Source organism: Rattus norvegicus, chromosome 20, assembly GCF_021556685.1.
Source record: "Rattus norvegicus strain SHRSP/BbbUtx chromosome 20, alternate assembly SHRSP_T2T, whole genome shotgun sequence".
Lineage (NCBI taxonomy): Eukaryota > Metazoa > Chordata > Mammalia > Rodentia > Muridae > Rattus > Rattus norvegicus.
Genome location: NC_141553.1, coordinates 7,381,912 through 7,396,720, shown reverse-complemented (window position 1 = coordinate 7,396,720; position 14,809 = coordinate 7,381,912). Strand labels below are relative to the sequence as shown.

General features: G+C 49.4%; 1 protein-coding gene across 2 annotated transcripts; it reads right to left on the bottom strand.

Annotated features, from left to right (window-relative positions):
• Positions 1-2,395: 2,395 nt before the first annotated feature.
• Clpsl2 (colipase-like 2) lies at positions 2,396-6,585 on the bottom strand. Of its 2 annotated transcripts, XM_087598337.1 has the most exons (5): positions 6,397-6,585; positions 5,997-6,091; positions 5,095-5,351; positions 4,238-4,360; positions 2,396-2,619 (listed from the first exon to the last, which is right to left on the bottom strand). In XM_087598337.1, exons 3-5 carry the CDS (start codon positions 5,188-5,190, stop codon positions 2,524-2,526), a joined length of 315 nt encoding a protein of 104 aa, XP_087454463.1. In that variant the 5' UTR covers positions 5,191-5,351; positions 5,997-6,091; positions 6,397-6,585; the 3' UTR covers positions 2,396-2,523. The 2 variants fall into 2 exon arrangements, with proteins under 2 accessions (XP_087454463.1, NP_001128474.1); NM_001135002.1 differs by lacking the exons at positions 5,997-6,091; positions 6,397-6,585 and having other exon boundaries at positions 2,398-2,619; positions 5,095-5,219.
• Positions 6,586-14,809: the final 8,224 nt, after the last annotated feature.

Genomic DNA, 14,809 nt, shown 5'->3' with positions numbered 1-14,809 from the left:
CTATCATTGACATGCTTGCTTTGTAAACCCCCCTCCCGCCCCCAACTACATTAAAAAAAAAAAAAAAAAAGCTGTGTGCAGCGATGCGTGCTTGTAGAAGTAAAGACAGACAGGTCCCGGGATATTAGCTAGACAGCCTACTTGTAGAACCATAGGGTGAGACTCTCACCAAACAAAACGGTGAAAAACTCCGGATGAACATTAATCTGCGGTTAACAAAGGCAGCACCCAAACATCCACGGGATATCTTCTGCCCTCTTCTGGACCTTGTGAGTATTGCATGCACATCGTGTATAGACATGCACATGACATTCTCACACAAGATAAAAATGAACCCTTTTTTTTTTTTCTTTTCTTTTTTTCGGAGCTGGGGACCGAACCCAGGGCCTTGCACTGAGCTAAATCCCCAACCCCACCCATTCAATGTTTACTGCACAATTCCAGTCAGCATGTCTGTGTAAATTATACACGGTGTGGTTGTATTTAAATACAGGGTCTACGGAAAAAGTTAAGATGTCCTTTCAGACTGTAAGGGTCCAGGATTCGCTGAAGAATGACACCTGAACTCAAACAGTATGACAACACAAAGTGTTTTATTCTGCAGAAGTCCAGCATGCTGGGGTCTCCCCACTACCAAGACAACCAAAAGAGTTCGGAGGCTAGATTTAAAGCGTGTTTAGGGGATTCTGGGGATGGGTATCTTAACTCCATCTCTAATGGCATTCCATTACTGGGTTGTGGGGGCTGAAAATTGTCACTGAGGAGGTCCAGGGTAGGTGGCCTTTATCTTACTCCATCTGGAGGGACATTCCATTACCTGGGCGTGGGGGCTGGAACTTGTTACCAGGGAGGTCTGGAAACTTGGCTGTCTTTGCTTTAGCTAGGTGGCTGGGCACCTTCTAGTTTCTGACTTGCCTGAACTTGTAAACAGAGGTTTAGACCTAGTCTCCTTAACTGCCTGCCAATTTGAATCCCACCATGGAGTCAGTCTGTCTCATCTCTCTCAATACTACCTCGGTTCAGTTCCCAGCATCTGCAGCCGCAGCCGGGTGACTCACAACTGCCTACAACTCAAGCTCCAGGCAAATCCATTACCTCAGGCCTCGGTTGGGCCCGCATTCGTGAGCATGGACATGCTTCCTTGCTCGAGCGTGCGCAAGCACATGACTTAAAAAAAAAAAAATTAGGGCAACAATAGATAGGTTGGTAGAGAGGAGAGGTTCAGTATCCTGGGAACATGGTGCTCAGTGAACCTCACTGTTACTGGGTGAACTCTTGCCGTTGCTAGGCTACCAGGAAGGAATTCAGTCTGGGACCCAGGGCTGCCTGGGGCCTGAGCAGGGACCTGCCTCGGCTCTGAATTCCATATCCGGCCACAAACAAATTCCCCACATCGCTTAAACCAGTCCAGGTGGGTTTTTCAGACGTTCTTAAAGCAAGGACATCTATGGTGACACCCAAGGGTTGAGACCTGGGGCACAGCCTCAGTTTCTCTGTCTATGCAGTGAAACTGGGAGAACAGAACAGTGGAGGCGTCAAGACACCGGCTCCTTTGCTATTGCACGGATCACGCTCTTGCATTAAAAAAAAAAGATGACGGGGTTGGGGATTTAGCTCAGTGGTAGAGCGCTTGCCTAGCAATCGCAAGGCCCTGGGTTCGGTCCCCAGTTCCGGAAAAAAAAAGAAAAAAAGAAAAAAAAAGATGACGATGACGACGGTGGTGGTGGTGGTGGTGGTGGTGGTGGTGGTGGCGGCGGCGGCGGCGGCGGCGGCGTGTGTGTGTGTGTGTGTGTGTGTGTGTGTGTGTGTGTGTGTGTGTGTGTGTGTACATGCGCAGGCATCCCCCTCCCTCAGGTCGCACAAGCGCAGTACCTGCGGAGGCCAGAAGAGGGCAGCAGAGTCACTGGCGTTGGAGTTACTGGTACTTGTGAGCCGCCGGATGTGGGTGTTGGGACCTGAACTCCTGGGGCCTCTGAAGGAGCAGGAAGCACTCAGCCATCTCTCTAGCCTCACATTCTTGCATTAAATTTTTTTTTTTTTTGGTTCTTTTTTTTCGGAGCTGGGGACCGAACCCAGGGCCTTGCGCTTCCTAGGTAAGCACTCTACCACTGAGCTAAATCCCCAGCCTCTAGCCCACGTTCTTGCATCTGTACATTTGAACACACTCCCAGTGACCCCCACCCTTCTGTTCCCCCCACAAAATATTCCCCCCTGCTCTGTATCTCCCTACCACACACCCCCAGCCTCATCTTCAGTCCCACCCCTCCCCAGAAAACCTACCATCTATTCCATCCCTGTTCCCACCAAGGCTTTAGGCAAAAACAAGTCCTGGAGAGGCTCTTCGTGCCTCAGCGTCCCCTTTTGCCTTTCCCACAAAGGGCAGAGAGACACCGGAGCCAGGAAGTGACTTTAATCCTCAGGAGTCGAGGTGGGGGTGGGGATGGGCGTGGCACCTGGGGATGGGGGAGACACCCGGAAAGGGAGGGTGCAGCAGCTGTGGCCACCAGCAGCCTGCTTCATCCTCTATATCATCTGACACCGGCGGGGACACATGGGGTCCTTAGAATGACAGCTCAAGCCAATTCGACAGGGACACAGGATGTTCAGGCTCCGCTTGGTCTGTAGGAGAGGAAGGGTGTGAATTGAGGAGGATTACACTTGTGGGGGGATTGGGGTAAGAGTGTTAATAGTGGCAGGAGATGCCCCAACCCAAGGCTCCACATCCTATGACCATGAACGCAGCCTGTGACATTCCCTTTCCTCCTCTGTCCAGCAGTGGAGAGCAGCTGCCCTGGTTTCTCATTTTTTTACATTTTTTTTTACATGTTTGTCTGCATGTTGAAATAAGTCTGCATGCCCACTACATTGCCTGGAACTAGAGTAACACACAGTTGTGAGCCACCATGTGGGCGCTGGGAATGGAACCCCATCCTGGAAAGAACAAATGCTCCTCACAGGTGAATCATCTCTCTCCCCTCCCCCACCCTCATCCCGGCTGTGTTAACAACATAACATAGAGTCACCTGGGAAGGGGGAACCTTAGTAAAGGAATTACCTCCCTTAGCTTGGCCCATGGCCTGGTCTGGGAGAGACTGTCTTAATGATTGGCGTGGCAGGGCCAAGCCCACTATGGGCGGTACCATCCCTAGGCAGGTGAACCTGGGATGAAAGGCTAAACATGAGCCTGGGGGTGAGCCACTGAGCAGTGTTTCTTTGTGGTCTCTAAGTCAGTTCCTGCATGATGTCCCTTGGTGATGGACGGTGACCTGGAAGTGTGAGCAGTAACATGCTTTTTTTTTTTTTTTTTTTTTTTTTTTGGTCTTGGTGTTTATCACATCAACAGAAAGCAAACTAGAGGGACTGCTCATCCTAGAGGTCCTGAGTTCAAATCCCAGCAACCACATGGTGGCTCACAACCATCTGTAATGGGATCTGATGCCTTCTTCTGGTGTGTCTGAAGACAGCTAGGGTGTACTTATATATAATAAATCAATCTTTCTTTTTTTAAAAAAAGAAGGAAAGCAAACTAGAACAGTTCTCATCTCCACGTTATAGCGAGTGGCCACTAATAAAGAGATTCTCCAGACCACAGTGGGGCCCTGGCTGGGTCCTTTAGGCTCTGCCAGTGGACCAAGTCATGATATGGAGGCTGTTTGGGCTCAGGGCCATGGAGTAGGCATAAGACCTTCTGTGCCTTTGCGTCTTCCAGTTAACAATGGCGTGCTTGAACGAGCCCTGTGAACTTTTCCCAGCCATTTCATGATGGACGCACATTAGTCCCACTTACTGGATAAGGAAACAGAAGGTCAGAGCTGTCCTAAAGGCAAGAGCCCGGGCAGCTGGGATGTAAGCTTGGATCCCGGGAAGTTGAGGTCTGAGCCAGCCCTGCAGCCCTCCCAGGTAACCAGGACACGGGCACTAGGTCAGGTAGGTGTATCTCCCATCCTTCTCACCTCAGAAGAGGTTAAGGAAAAGATTCTCATTTAGCGAGCATCTGATGCGCGCAGAAAGCACCTACTATGTGCAGTCACTGGAGGGAGGGGGCTTAGTAGGGGGCAGGGAATATGACTCAATGAGTCTTTGCAAGTTCTCCATACTTGAGGCAGCCCAGGGGGTAGGAATGTTACTTAGAAAGAATATGGTAGTGGGGGTGGGGCACTCCAAGAAAGGAGCAGAGGCATCTGTTTCTGTCTTTTTTGTAATCTCTCCCACTCTTTCCCGGATATCGGTGTCTCACCTGCGGCAAGCACGCCATGCCTACATGGGACTTAGAGGTGCAGAAGGCCCCGCTTCTTTCCAGGTCTATGAGGCAACAGTCACTAAAGCACTGGCTGTGGTGGACACACTTGTCTCCGTTGGCCTGTAGAAATAGCCCCTTGGTCACCAGCTCTTGTCTACAGAAGGTCCTGGCATTGCCCAAGAACCTGGGGTCCAGCAAGGGGAAGTCATAAGATTGTCACCGCGGACCCCACCCTGCCCAATGTACCCCTTCCAGAAGCTGGACTTGACTGAGCCCAAAGAGTCAGGAGCTGCACATCCAGCCATCTCACCCCCATGGCTCCCAGACCACAAATCTAATAGCTAGTGGGCATGGAGAGAGGGGGCAAGATGGCTCAGCCAGCAAAGGTGCTTGCTGTGCAAGCTGTGGGACCTGAATTCAAATCCCCTCTCCCTCCCCCGGGACCGAGTGAAGATGGGAGGAGAAAACAGAGTCCACTGAGATGTCCCTGACTTTAGGCACACAGACATAGGAGGGAGGGAAGGAACTTTTAGAATTAAAAAAAAAAGGGAGGGAAGAAAGGGGAGAGGAAGACTTTACCTTTAGAAGAGCCCCTAGGTCTTGGAGAAGGAAACCCCAGAATTAGCGGGTAGAGAGGGCTTGGGATAGTGGGGGAAGGGTGGTGAGCCCAGGGATGAGAGCACTGTCTTCAAGGGCTGGGCCAGGAGCACTGTCTCCAGTCCAGGAAAGGGGATGAAACCCGACCAGGGCTGTGAAGTGTACCTACGGTCCCCTGACTCCAGCCGGGGGGCGTGGATCCTACATCCCTCAAGCCCCACCTTTCCATTCCAGCGCACATCAAGGGCAATGCTCACCTTTTTAAGGTCTGAGTTTTCACTGAAGTCGAATTTGTGTGGCAGGGTCCCAACAAGAAAAGCCAGCACGGTGACCAAGGCCTGGGTGAAGGCCATGACGGCCTGGGTGGTGGCAAACTCCCTGAACGCGCTGGGGATAAGTCCCTGTCCCTGTGGGGGTGGGAGCCAGCCAGCGTGGGCCCAATGATCACAGACTGCCCTCTTCAGTAGATGTGGGACAAGGACTGCTGACTGGTCCTTAGCAGCCTCTGGAGGGGCTGGAGGGAGGAAAGGTTCTGGACTAATGAGGCGTTTGTGCTCTGGAGCCCAGGGGCCTTATACGAGCTACTTTGAAACACAGACTTCTGTTTATTTTTTATTTATTTTTTTTTTCCGGAGCTGGGGACCCAGGGCCTTGCGCTCGCTAGGCAAGCACTCTACCGCTGAGCTAAATCCCCAACCCGTATTTATTTATTTATTTTTTTTTTTTGTTCTTTTTTTCGGAGCTGGGGACCAAACCCAGGGCCTTGCGGTTCCTAGGTAAGCGCTCTACCACTGAGCTAAATCCCCAGCCCCTTTTTTTTAAACATTTATGTATACATCATACAGCTTTCTGTCTGCATGTATGCACCTGCAGGCCAGAAGAGGGCACCAGACCTGATTATAGATGGTTGTGAGCCACCATGTGGGTGCTGGGAATTGAACTCAGAACCTCTGGAAGAGCAGACAGTGCTCTTAACCGCTGAGCCATCTCTCCAGCCCCAGACTTCTGTTTATAAAGGACAACTTCTTTTCTTACTCATCTCAAGAGTAGCGAGTTTCGAGGGGGGCGGGGAGGGGGGAGGGATTAGAGCTGCCGAGCTCACCAAGGAACCAGGGCTAGAGAGCCCTTGGAAGGAAAGAGGTCAGTAGCAAGTTCCTACCCAGAATGCCTAGGGCTGCAAAGAATCTGTGCACCACGTGAGCGAGACACTTGACTGTAATGGAGACGTGGGTTGCGGCAGAAAGACGGGGTTTCCTGGAAGGGGCAGATAGGATAAAGGTGAGGCAGGAGAATGTGTAAAGCAGAGAGAGGCCCAAGAAGAGGGGCTCAGCTCAACTCTCTCTGTGTGTGTGTGTGTGTGTGTTTGTGTGTGTGTGTGTGTGTGTGTGTGTGTGTGTGTGTGTGTGTGTGTGTGTGTGTGTGTGTGGTGGCGTGCAGAGCAGAGAACTCAGGGTGGATATTTGACCGGGAAGCTGACTGGGACCCAGAGCCCAGCTGCAGCGGCTTCTCTGAGAAAACTTATTGCCTGAGGGGCTAGTATTGGGATCAGGGACTCTCACCTGTGACGCTGAGTTCAGGACGAGGCTGGTTGTCCTAATCTATGAGGACAGCAGCCTTGAAGGCCAGCTGGTGCTAACTCCCAGCCACACCCTCAGTTCCCATTCGCATTCCCGTGGCGTGGCAGGGCAGGATTGGGACATGCAGTGTGCCCTTATCCCTCCTGCAGGTCCTACTGGCCCACAGGTCTCAGAGCAAGCAACCCGGAAGAAGCTACCGGAGCTCACACACCTGGTCTCTGGACCTGGCTGACCTTTAACCCCTGCAGTCACCCCAGACCACAAAGGTCGACAGTCCTACCTATTGTCCCATAACCTGACCTAGAACAGTATCAAAAGCAGGGTACTGTTTCTAGAAAGGTAGTCTACAGCCGCGGAGTTCCTCAGCAGGGCCAGAGAGAGTTCTGTGCAACCTCTGTGCTCAAGTGAGATTTTCTCACACAGCCTCTGGGTAGCCGGAAGCTGGTGTTCTACTTAGACTTCCCATATGTGGATGCATGCGTTCTCTGACCTCAAGTCTCTTCCTTACCTTCCCCTACCCCATGAGTCTGAACTTTACTTGTTGTGGATTGCCCTGAAATTACTGTATTTTGATGCTAATCCCACTGCCCCTAGGACAGCTGCCTAGTCAAGGACTCAGAACTCAGGTGACTTCACCAGAACCACCTCTCCATTGAATTTGTAAAGTACAGGATAGAAGGAGGCCTGTCATTGGAGGAGAAGGAAGGATGGGCGGGAAAGAAGTTTGAAGGAAGAGGAGGAGACTAGGGGAGAGAGGAGGAGACAGGGCGGAGGAGAGGGACAGAGAAGCCGTGGCAGGACAAGGTGGCAGGTGATGTTGAGATTCTGCTCTGTGTATACACAGGTTGTTATTAATGTTCCTAAGGGATGGATAGTACCGGGCTTTGTATGTTTAAGTGGGCAATTATATCTTATCAATTGGATCTAAGATTATTGTGTTGTAAAAAAAAAAAAGATTATTGTGTTGTGTGTTCTTTTATGTGAGGGTTTGAGTGCAGGAAAAGTGTGTGGCTGGGATGTGTTTCCGCCCAGATATCTAGCAGATATCTGGGGCACTGAGGTGCCGGACCAAGCGGGATAAAAGACCACAATACATTTTTATTTTTATATTTTTACAACAACACATACTGATACCCAGCCCTTTTGCCAGTGAAGACTCCTTCCTTACCAAGAAGTAAGAGAAAGGGACTCAAGCCAAAGTAACATTGAATGTCATTTATTATCACTGTTTATTCTAAAATCAGTCTCCTAGTACTCCGGCGGGTCTTGAACTATTGGGTAAAGCTGTTTACAATCCCCAGGACCCATATGGTAAAGGGGATGCTCTTACAAATTGTTCTGACCGGGTTGGGGATTTAGCTCAGCGGTAGAGCACTTGCCTAGCAAGCGCAAGGCCCTGGGTTCGGTCCCCAGCTCCGAAAAAAAGAAAAAAGACAAAAACAAACGAACAAACAAATTGTTCTGACCTCCAGAGGAGGGACAAGGCACACACACACACACGCGCGCGCGCGCGCACACATGCACACCTGCACGGGTACAAACATGCACACACACACCCTCCCGCATTCTGCCTTATGAGTTTTGAGGTTGTGACCTGTGGTTATACTACCCTACCCAGTTTCCGTGTGGTGCTATAGGACTGAACCCAGAGCTTTGAGCCTCCAAATCTAATTAACGTTTTACATGGAAAATTCCAAAGCGACAGTTCTGCATCCACACACATGTAAAACCAGGATGGCAAAGACCTAGACACACAGGTGTCCTGAAGTGTCTCTCCCCCATGCGAGGTTCTGTGGAGACCTCATGTCCTTTCAGGGAAAGAGATTGATTCTCATCATACAGCTGGCTGGGCTCGAACTCAAAGAGGTTCACTTGCTTCTGTTGTGTGAGTGCTAGGATTAAAGGGGTGGTGGGTTTTTTGTTTTGTTTTGTTTGTTCTGAGATAGGGTTCTACTTTGTAGCCCAGGCTGGCCTGGAACTCATTATGTAGTCCAGGTTGGCCTCAAATTTATGGCAATCCTCCTGCCTCAGACTCTCAAACACTGCGGATTTCAGGAGTGAGCCACCAAACCCAGTTCTGCTAGTGATGACCATCAGCGGGCTTCTCCTGCCCCCTGGTGGAACACCCATTCTTCTACCACTGCATGGGTCCCCCTGGTTTGTCTGACCACTTTTTTAAATTAATTAATTAATTAATTAATTTATTTATTTATTTATTCCGGAGCTGAGGACCGAACCCAGGGCCTTGCACTTGCTAGGCAAGCGCTCTACCACTGAGCTAAATCCCCAACCCCGTCTGACCACTTTTATTGTAGCCATCTGTCTGTCTCTACCAGCCAATCGTGGGACTTCTCCTGGATTCTCCCTGACGCTCAGATGGCATTGCGGACGCAATGGAGCAGTCATACAGGTCCAGCCTGAGAACTCGTTATGAAGGGATTACTTATGTAGCAGCTGAATTCACCCAGTGGCTGAGTTCACCCTGAGTCCTAAAGGGGGCAGCAGGCCTGACCTTCGAGAGCCAGTGACAGAGCTGACTGTGGAGAAGGTACAGACAGACACACCCACTTCTGGAAAGTTCAGCAGACGCCCTCCCTTTAGCCTATTCAGTCAGTGTATGTGGGAGCCACACCGTCTGAACTGCTGGGGACCGTGGTCCTATGGGCAGAACTTCTTCATGGGACCAGGTGCGCCTGCTTTGCAAGTGAGCATCAGAATCAGGCCTGTGGACTGGTCCCTCAGAGGAGCAGAGAGGATCATGGGGCCATCTGAGATTCCAGCCACCTTCAGTTGTGCCCTATTTTCACGTGTCCTGGAGCCAAGGACCTGGGACCTGGGTCAGAGTATATTGGCTGGGAATGGAACGAAGTCTGGCTGCTTTTTTGGCTCTGAGAAACCCACTCTTCAGGCTGGTGGGAGAAGACATTGACGTGGGGACGCTTTGGGGTTCACTCATGATCCCGTTAGTACCTCAGCATCTTCAGACTGCCCATGTGACTTTGTGGGTAGCCTGTGGCTTCTCTCACCTTCCTGAGAGTCGTATGGGAACCTGGTTTGTCAGTGAGCCCCAAGTTCTGTAGTCACAGGCACACCCTGAGCCTGGGGTTCCGTTGTTACTGCTTCTTGTCTCTTTGGGTGCTCTGCCTGCATGTATGTCTGTGCGCCATACATGTGTCCTGTGTCCTGTGCCCTTCAGAGGTCAGACTTGTTGGCTCTTGGAACCAGAGTCAGATGTGAGCCACCATGTGGTTGCTGGGAATTGAACTCAGGACCTCTGGGAGAGCAGTCAGTGCTCTTAACCGCTGAGCCATCTCTCCAGCCCTGTTTTTTGTTTGTTTGTTGTTTGTTTTTGTTTTTTTTAAAGATTTATTCATTTATTATATATAAGTACACTGTAGCTGTCTTCAGACACACCAGAAAAGAGCATCAGATCCCGTTACAAATGGCTGTGAGCCACCATGTGGTTGCTGGGATTTGAACTCAGGACCTCTGGGAGAGCAGTCAGTGCCACCTCTCCAGCCCACCCAGCCCTGGTTTTTGTTGTTTTGTTTGTTTGTTGGTTGTTGTTGTTACTGCTGCTTTGGGTCCCACTTCCCGCCCCCTGCATCTGAGATTTTATTGGTTGTGGATCAGTAGACGGACACCAGTTCTTCACACACGTGCCAAAACTCCAGAGTCACATAGTGTTCCTTCAGAACGGTTACGCCAGCAACGGCCCCGCCTCAAGCTTGGCAAGTCTCCCATGAGACCTCGCATAACAGTTAGGCGCTCAGAATCTTCCCTCTGCTGAATGAATGATTCACGGATTTATGGCACACGCGGTGCATTCTCAAGTTTCCCCGTCATTCGCAGCTCATTACCACAGTTTTTAGGGAAACAGGCTGCCTCGGGCGACCATAGCCTCACAGTCCTGGCAGGGCCAGGTTGTTCCTATACAACCAGTCAGAGGTTGTATAGGAAACAGAAGACAGGATGTAATTTAAAATATTCCAGACACAGGCTGGAAAGATGGCTCAGCGGCTAGAGGCTAGGCTCACAACCAAAAATATGAGCTGCAGATTCCAGCACCCATGGCCGTCTCTCCAGCTGCAAGAAAAAACAAACAAAAACAAAAAAGGGGTTGGGAATTTAGCTCAGTGGTAGAGCGCTTGCCTAGGAAGTGCAAGGCCCTGGGTTCGGTCCCCAGCTCCGAAAAAAAAGGAACCAAAAAAAACCCAAAAAAACAAAACAAACAAACAAACAAAAAAAATCAACAAAAACGAACAGACAGACAAACAAAAAAAACCAAACCCAGTGCAGCCACAAATGTACAACGGAGACTCCAGTGTGCAGTTGAGTGTGCTTTGTGCTCCGTGCTGTAGGATGTAAACAGTGCCCTCGGTGGGATGTTTCTCTGACTCCAGAGACAGAGCCTCCCCAATTCAGTGTCCTACCGTCCCCTAGTTTTACCAAAAGCTAAGCTACCAGCAAGTGACTTCACCTTTTTCCCTTAGATTTTATTTTTAAACTTTCTTTTTAAAGATTTATTTTATGTATGTGAGTACACTGTCGCTGTCCTCAGACACACCAGAAGAGGGTATTGGATCCCATTACAGATGGTTGTAAGCCACCATGTGGTTGCTGGGAATTGAACTCAGGACCTCTGGAGGAGCAGTCAGTGCTCTTAACCACTGAGCCATCTCTCCAACCCCCTTTTTAAGACTTTTATTATTTGATGTGTATGAGTGTTTTGCCTGCGTGTGTGTCCGAGCATCACATGTGGGTCTGGTGCCCTAGCGATGAGCCTCCCCGTGGGTGCCTGGAATTTAACCTGGGTTCTTTGCAACAAGATGTGCCCTTTACCACTGAGCTGACTCTCACTCCATGGTTTCACCCCTTAACAAATCATTTACCCTTAAAAATTAGTTGTGGGATTCCCTGGTCTCCATTTTACAAATGTTTTGTTGTTGGTGGTTGGTTTTATTTTTGTTTTTTTTGAGACAGGGCTTCTCTATGTAGCCCTGGCTGTCCTAGAACTTGCTTTGTAGACCAGGCTAGCCTAAAACGTAGAGAGATCCCCCTTCCTCTGCCTCCCTAGTGCTGGGATGAAAAGTGTGTGCCATAACCCAGCTTTTTTTTTTCCTTCCTTCAAATGTCTCTAGGGCTGGAGAGATGGCTCAGTGGTTAAGAGCACTGACTGCTCTTCCAGAGGTCCTGAGTTCAATTCCCAGCAACCACATGGTGGCTCACAACCATCTGTATCGGATTCTGGTGTATATGAAGACAACTGCAGTGTACTCATATACAATAAATGAATATTTTTTAAAAATGTCTCTAAAACTACTAAAAAAATTCACACGTGCAAAAGAGTTGGTAAAAATATTCCTCTGGGGGACTGGAGAGATGGCTCAGTGGATAAGAGCACTGTCTGCTCTTCCAAAGGTCCTGAGTTCAAATCCCAACAACCATATGGTGGTTCACAGCCATCTGTAGTGTGATCTGATGCCCTCTTCTGGTGTGCAGGTGTACATGCAGATAGAGCACTCCTATAAATAAAATTAAAAAATCTAAAAAAAAAAAATTCTTCTGGACTCTACAAGGAGGGACGCAGGACCTGACAGACACAACCTGTGGCTTCTCCCTCCTCTGCTGCAGAGGTGGGCTGGACTCTTGTTCTTGGTCTGCCTTTCTGTGAGCAGATCTGTAGTTCAACGTCAGCCACTTCGGTCTGTTTGCCCCTTTGTTCCTCTCTTCCCTTAAGTTTGTATTTTCCTGACTGATGATAGAACCTTTCCCAGGGCCTCTTTTTGGCTCTGTTACCCCCCTGGGCAGGGGCATGTCAGGTCACAGAGCTGCCTAGCAACCCCTGGACCACTGCAGACCTGGGTTGTTTTTTTTGTTTGTTTGTTTTTTTGGTTTTTTTTTTGTTCTTTTTTTCGGAGCTGGGGATCAAACCCAGGGCCTTGCGCTTCCTAGGCAAGCGCTCTACCACTGAGCCAAATCCCCAACCCCAGACCTGGGGTTTTTAACATTGGTTCTGGGGCTAGAACCAGACTGGGTCCTCCGGCTTCTCCCTGGTCCTCTGTCTTTTAACCACTAACCAGAACTGGGTAGCTGGTTCTCTTTGGGTGTTTTAAAATCCCCAAAATGTAGAGAAAGACTACATGGCCACACTAGCCACCATCTGTCATGAGTCTGAAGGTTGTGCCAGCATTGTTACCACCTGCCTGGGATGCCAGTGTTTCTTCTCAAAGACGTGAAAGTCTGAAATCCCCAAGAGAAAACCTACTTTGAAATAACTAAAATACTTTTCCTTTAAGAATGAGATTTACTAAATGTTGACAGTCCAGTCACAGCATACATGGGGAGGTCAGAGGACAACTTTCAGGAACTAGTTCTCACCTGCCATGGGATTGGTGAGGATTGAACTCAGATCCTAAGACTTGGCAGCAAGCACCTGTATCCATTAATGTAAACTTTGAGAGGAAGGTAACAGAGCCACGGTCCCTTTCCCTGTTTGATACTCCAGAGTCACGATGGGGTCCTCCTTGGTGGGGGTCCTGGAGGGTGCTGTGGGTCTTTTATTGCCAGGACTTGAACAGTACATGTGGTATGAATAAGATGGATGGGCCAGCAAGATGGTCCAGCAGGTAAAGGGGCTTGCTGCCAAGCCTGACGACCTGAGTTCAATCCTGGGATCCACATGACAGAAGGAGAGACTAACTCTGCTCCGTATTTGTCCTCTGACTTCCATATATGTGCTGTGGTGTGTGTGTACACACATGCAGACAGACATACACAGGATAAGAACACAAAATGAAGGTCCTTGGTTACAGGGCATTCATTGTATTAGGGTTCTATAGAGAAATAGGACAGAGTGCATGTGTGCAGGTATAAGAATATATACACACGGGGCTGGGGATTTAGCTCAGTGGTAGAGCGCTTACCTAGGAAGCGCAAGGCCCTGGGTTCGGTCCCCAGCTCCGAAAAAAAGAACCGAAAAAAAAAAAAAAAGAATATATACACACACATACATACGCACATATACACATACATATACACATACACACATACACATACACACACATATACACATACACGTACACACACATAAACATACACATATATATACACACACTTACACACATATACACATACACACACACATACACACACATACATACACATATATACACGTACACACACATATACACATACACACACATACACACGTCAGCCCAACTCTGCTTCCTAAGTGCTGGGGTTGGAGCCACAACCTACCAGACCTGTCTTAAGTCCATCATTTTGAAGGTTCTCAATCCAGAATGAGGCAAGCCCCACTGATTTAGCATCTGGTGAGGGCCGGAGGTGGATGGTAACATGTCCCACCAGGGGGTCATGTGACCAGGGGCAGAACACCAAAACAGGAGGTCAGAAAAAGGCTAGGCTCCCACCTCTTCCACAGGGGCACCTCTCACGAGGGCCCAGACCATTCCCAGTAGGGGGAACTGGGGAAGATTCTCTTTTTAAAATATTATTTATTTATTTAATGTATGTGTGTACACTGTCACTGTCTTCAGACACACCAGAAGAGGGCGTCAGATCCCATTACAGGCGGTTGTGAGCCACCATGTGGTTGCTGGGAATTGAACTCAGGACCTCTGGAAGAGCAGTCAGTGCTCTTAACCGCCGAGCCATTTCTCCAACCCTGAGGAAGATTTTTTTTTCTTTCGGAGCTGGGGACCAAACCCAGGGCCTTGCGCTTTCTAGGCAAGCGCTCTACCACTGAGCCAAATCCCCAACCCCCCTGGGGAAGATTCTTTTTTTTTTTTTTTAGATTTATTTATTTATTTAATGTATACGAGTACACTGTAGCTGTCTTCAGACACACCAGATCCCATTACAGATGGTTGTGAGCCACCATGTGGTTGCTGGGAATTGAACTCAGGACCTCTGGGAGAGCAGTCGGAGCTCTTAACTGCTGAGCCATCTCTCCAGCCCCCCTGGGGAAGATTCTTAAGCCATAGGCAGAGAACTGGACTGGAGAGATTGCTCAACAGTTAACAGCACTTAATGCTCTTGCAGACCCGGGTTTCATTCCCAGCACCTGCATGGTGGTTCACAACCATCTGTTACTCTATCTAGTTCCATTAAACACACACACACACACACACACACACACACACACACACACACACACACACACACAGCACCTATGTGCTCACAGGAAATGACGGACCCCCACATCCAGGCTTTAAAGGACATTTGGGAGATAACTTGCGGGTCAAAGTGCTTGTGGTGCAAACAGGAGGACTGGAATTCACATTCTTCACAACCTATGCAAATGCGCAGTGGGCAGGGCGAGGGCTTGTCCTTCCAGCCTTGGAAGGCAGGGACAGGGGATCCCCAGAAAGAC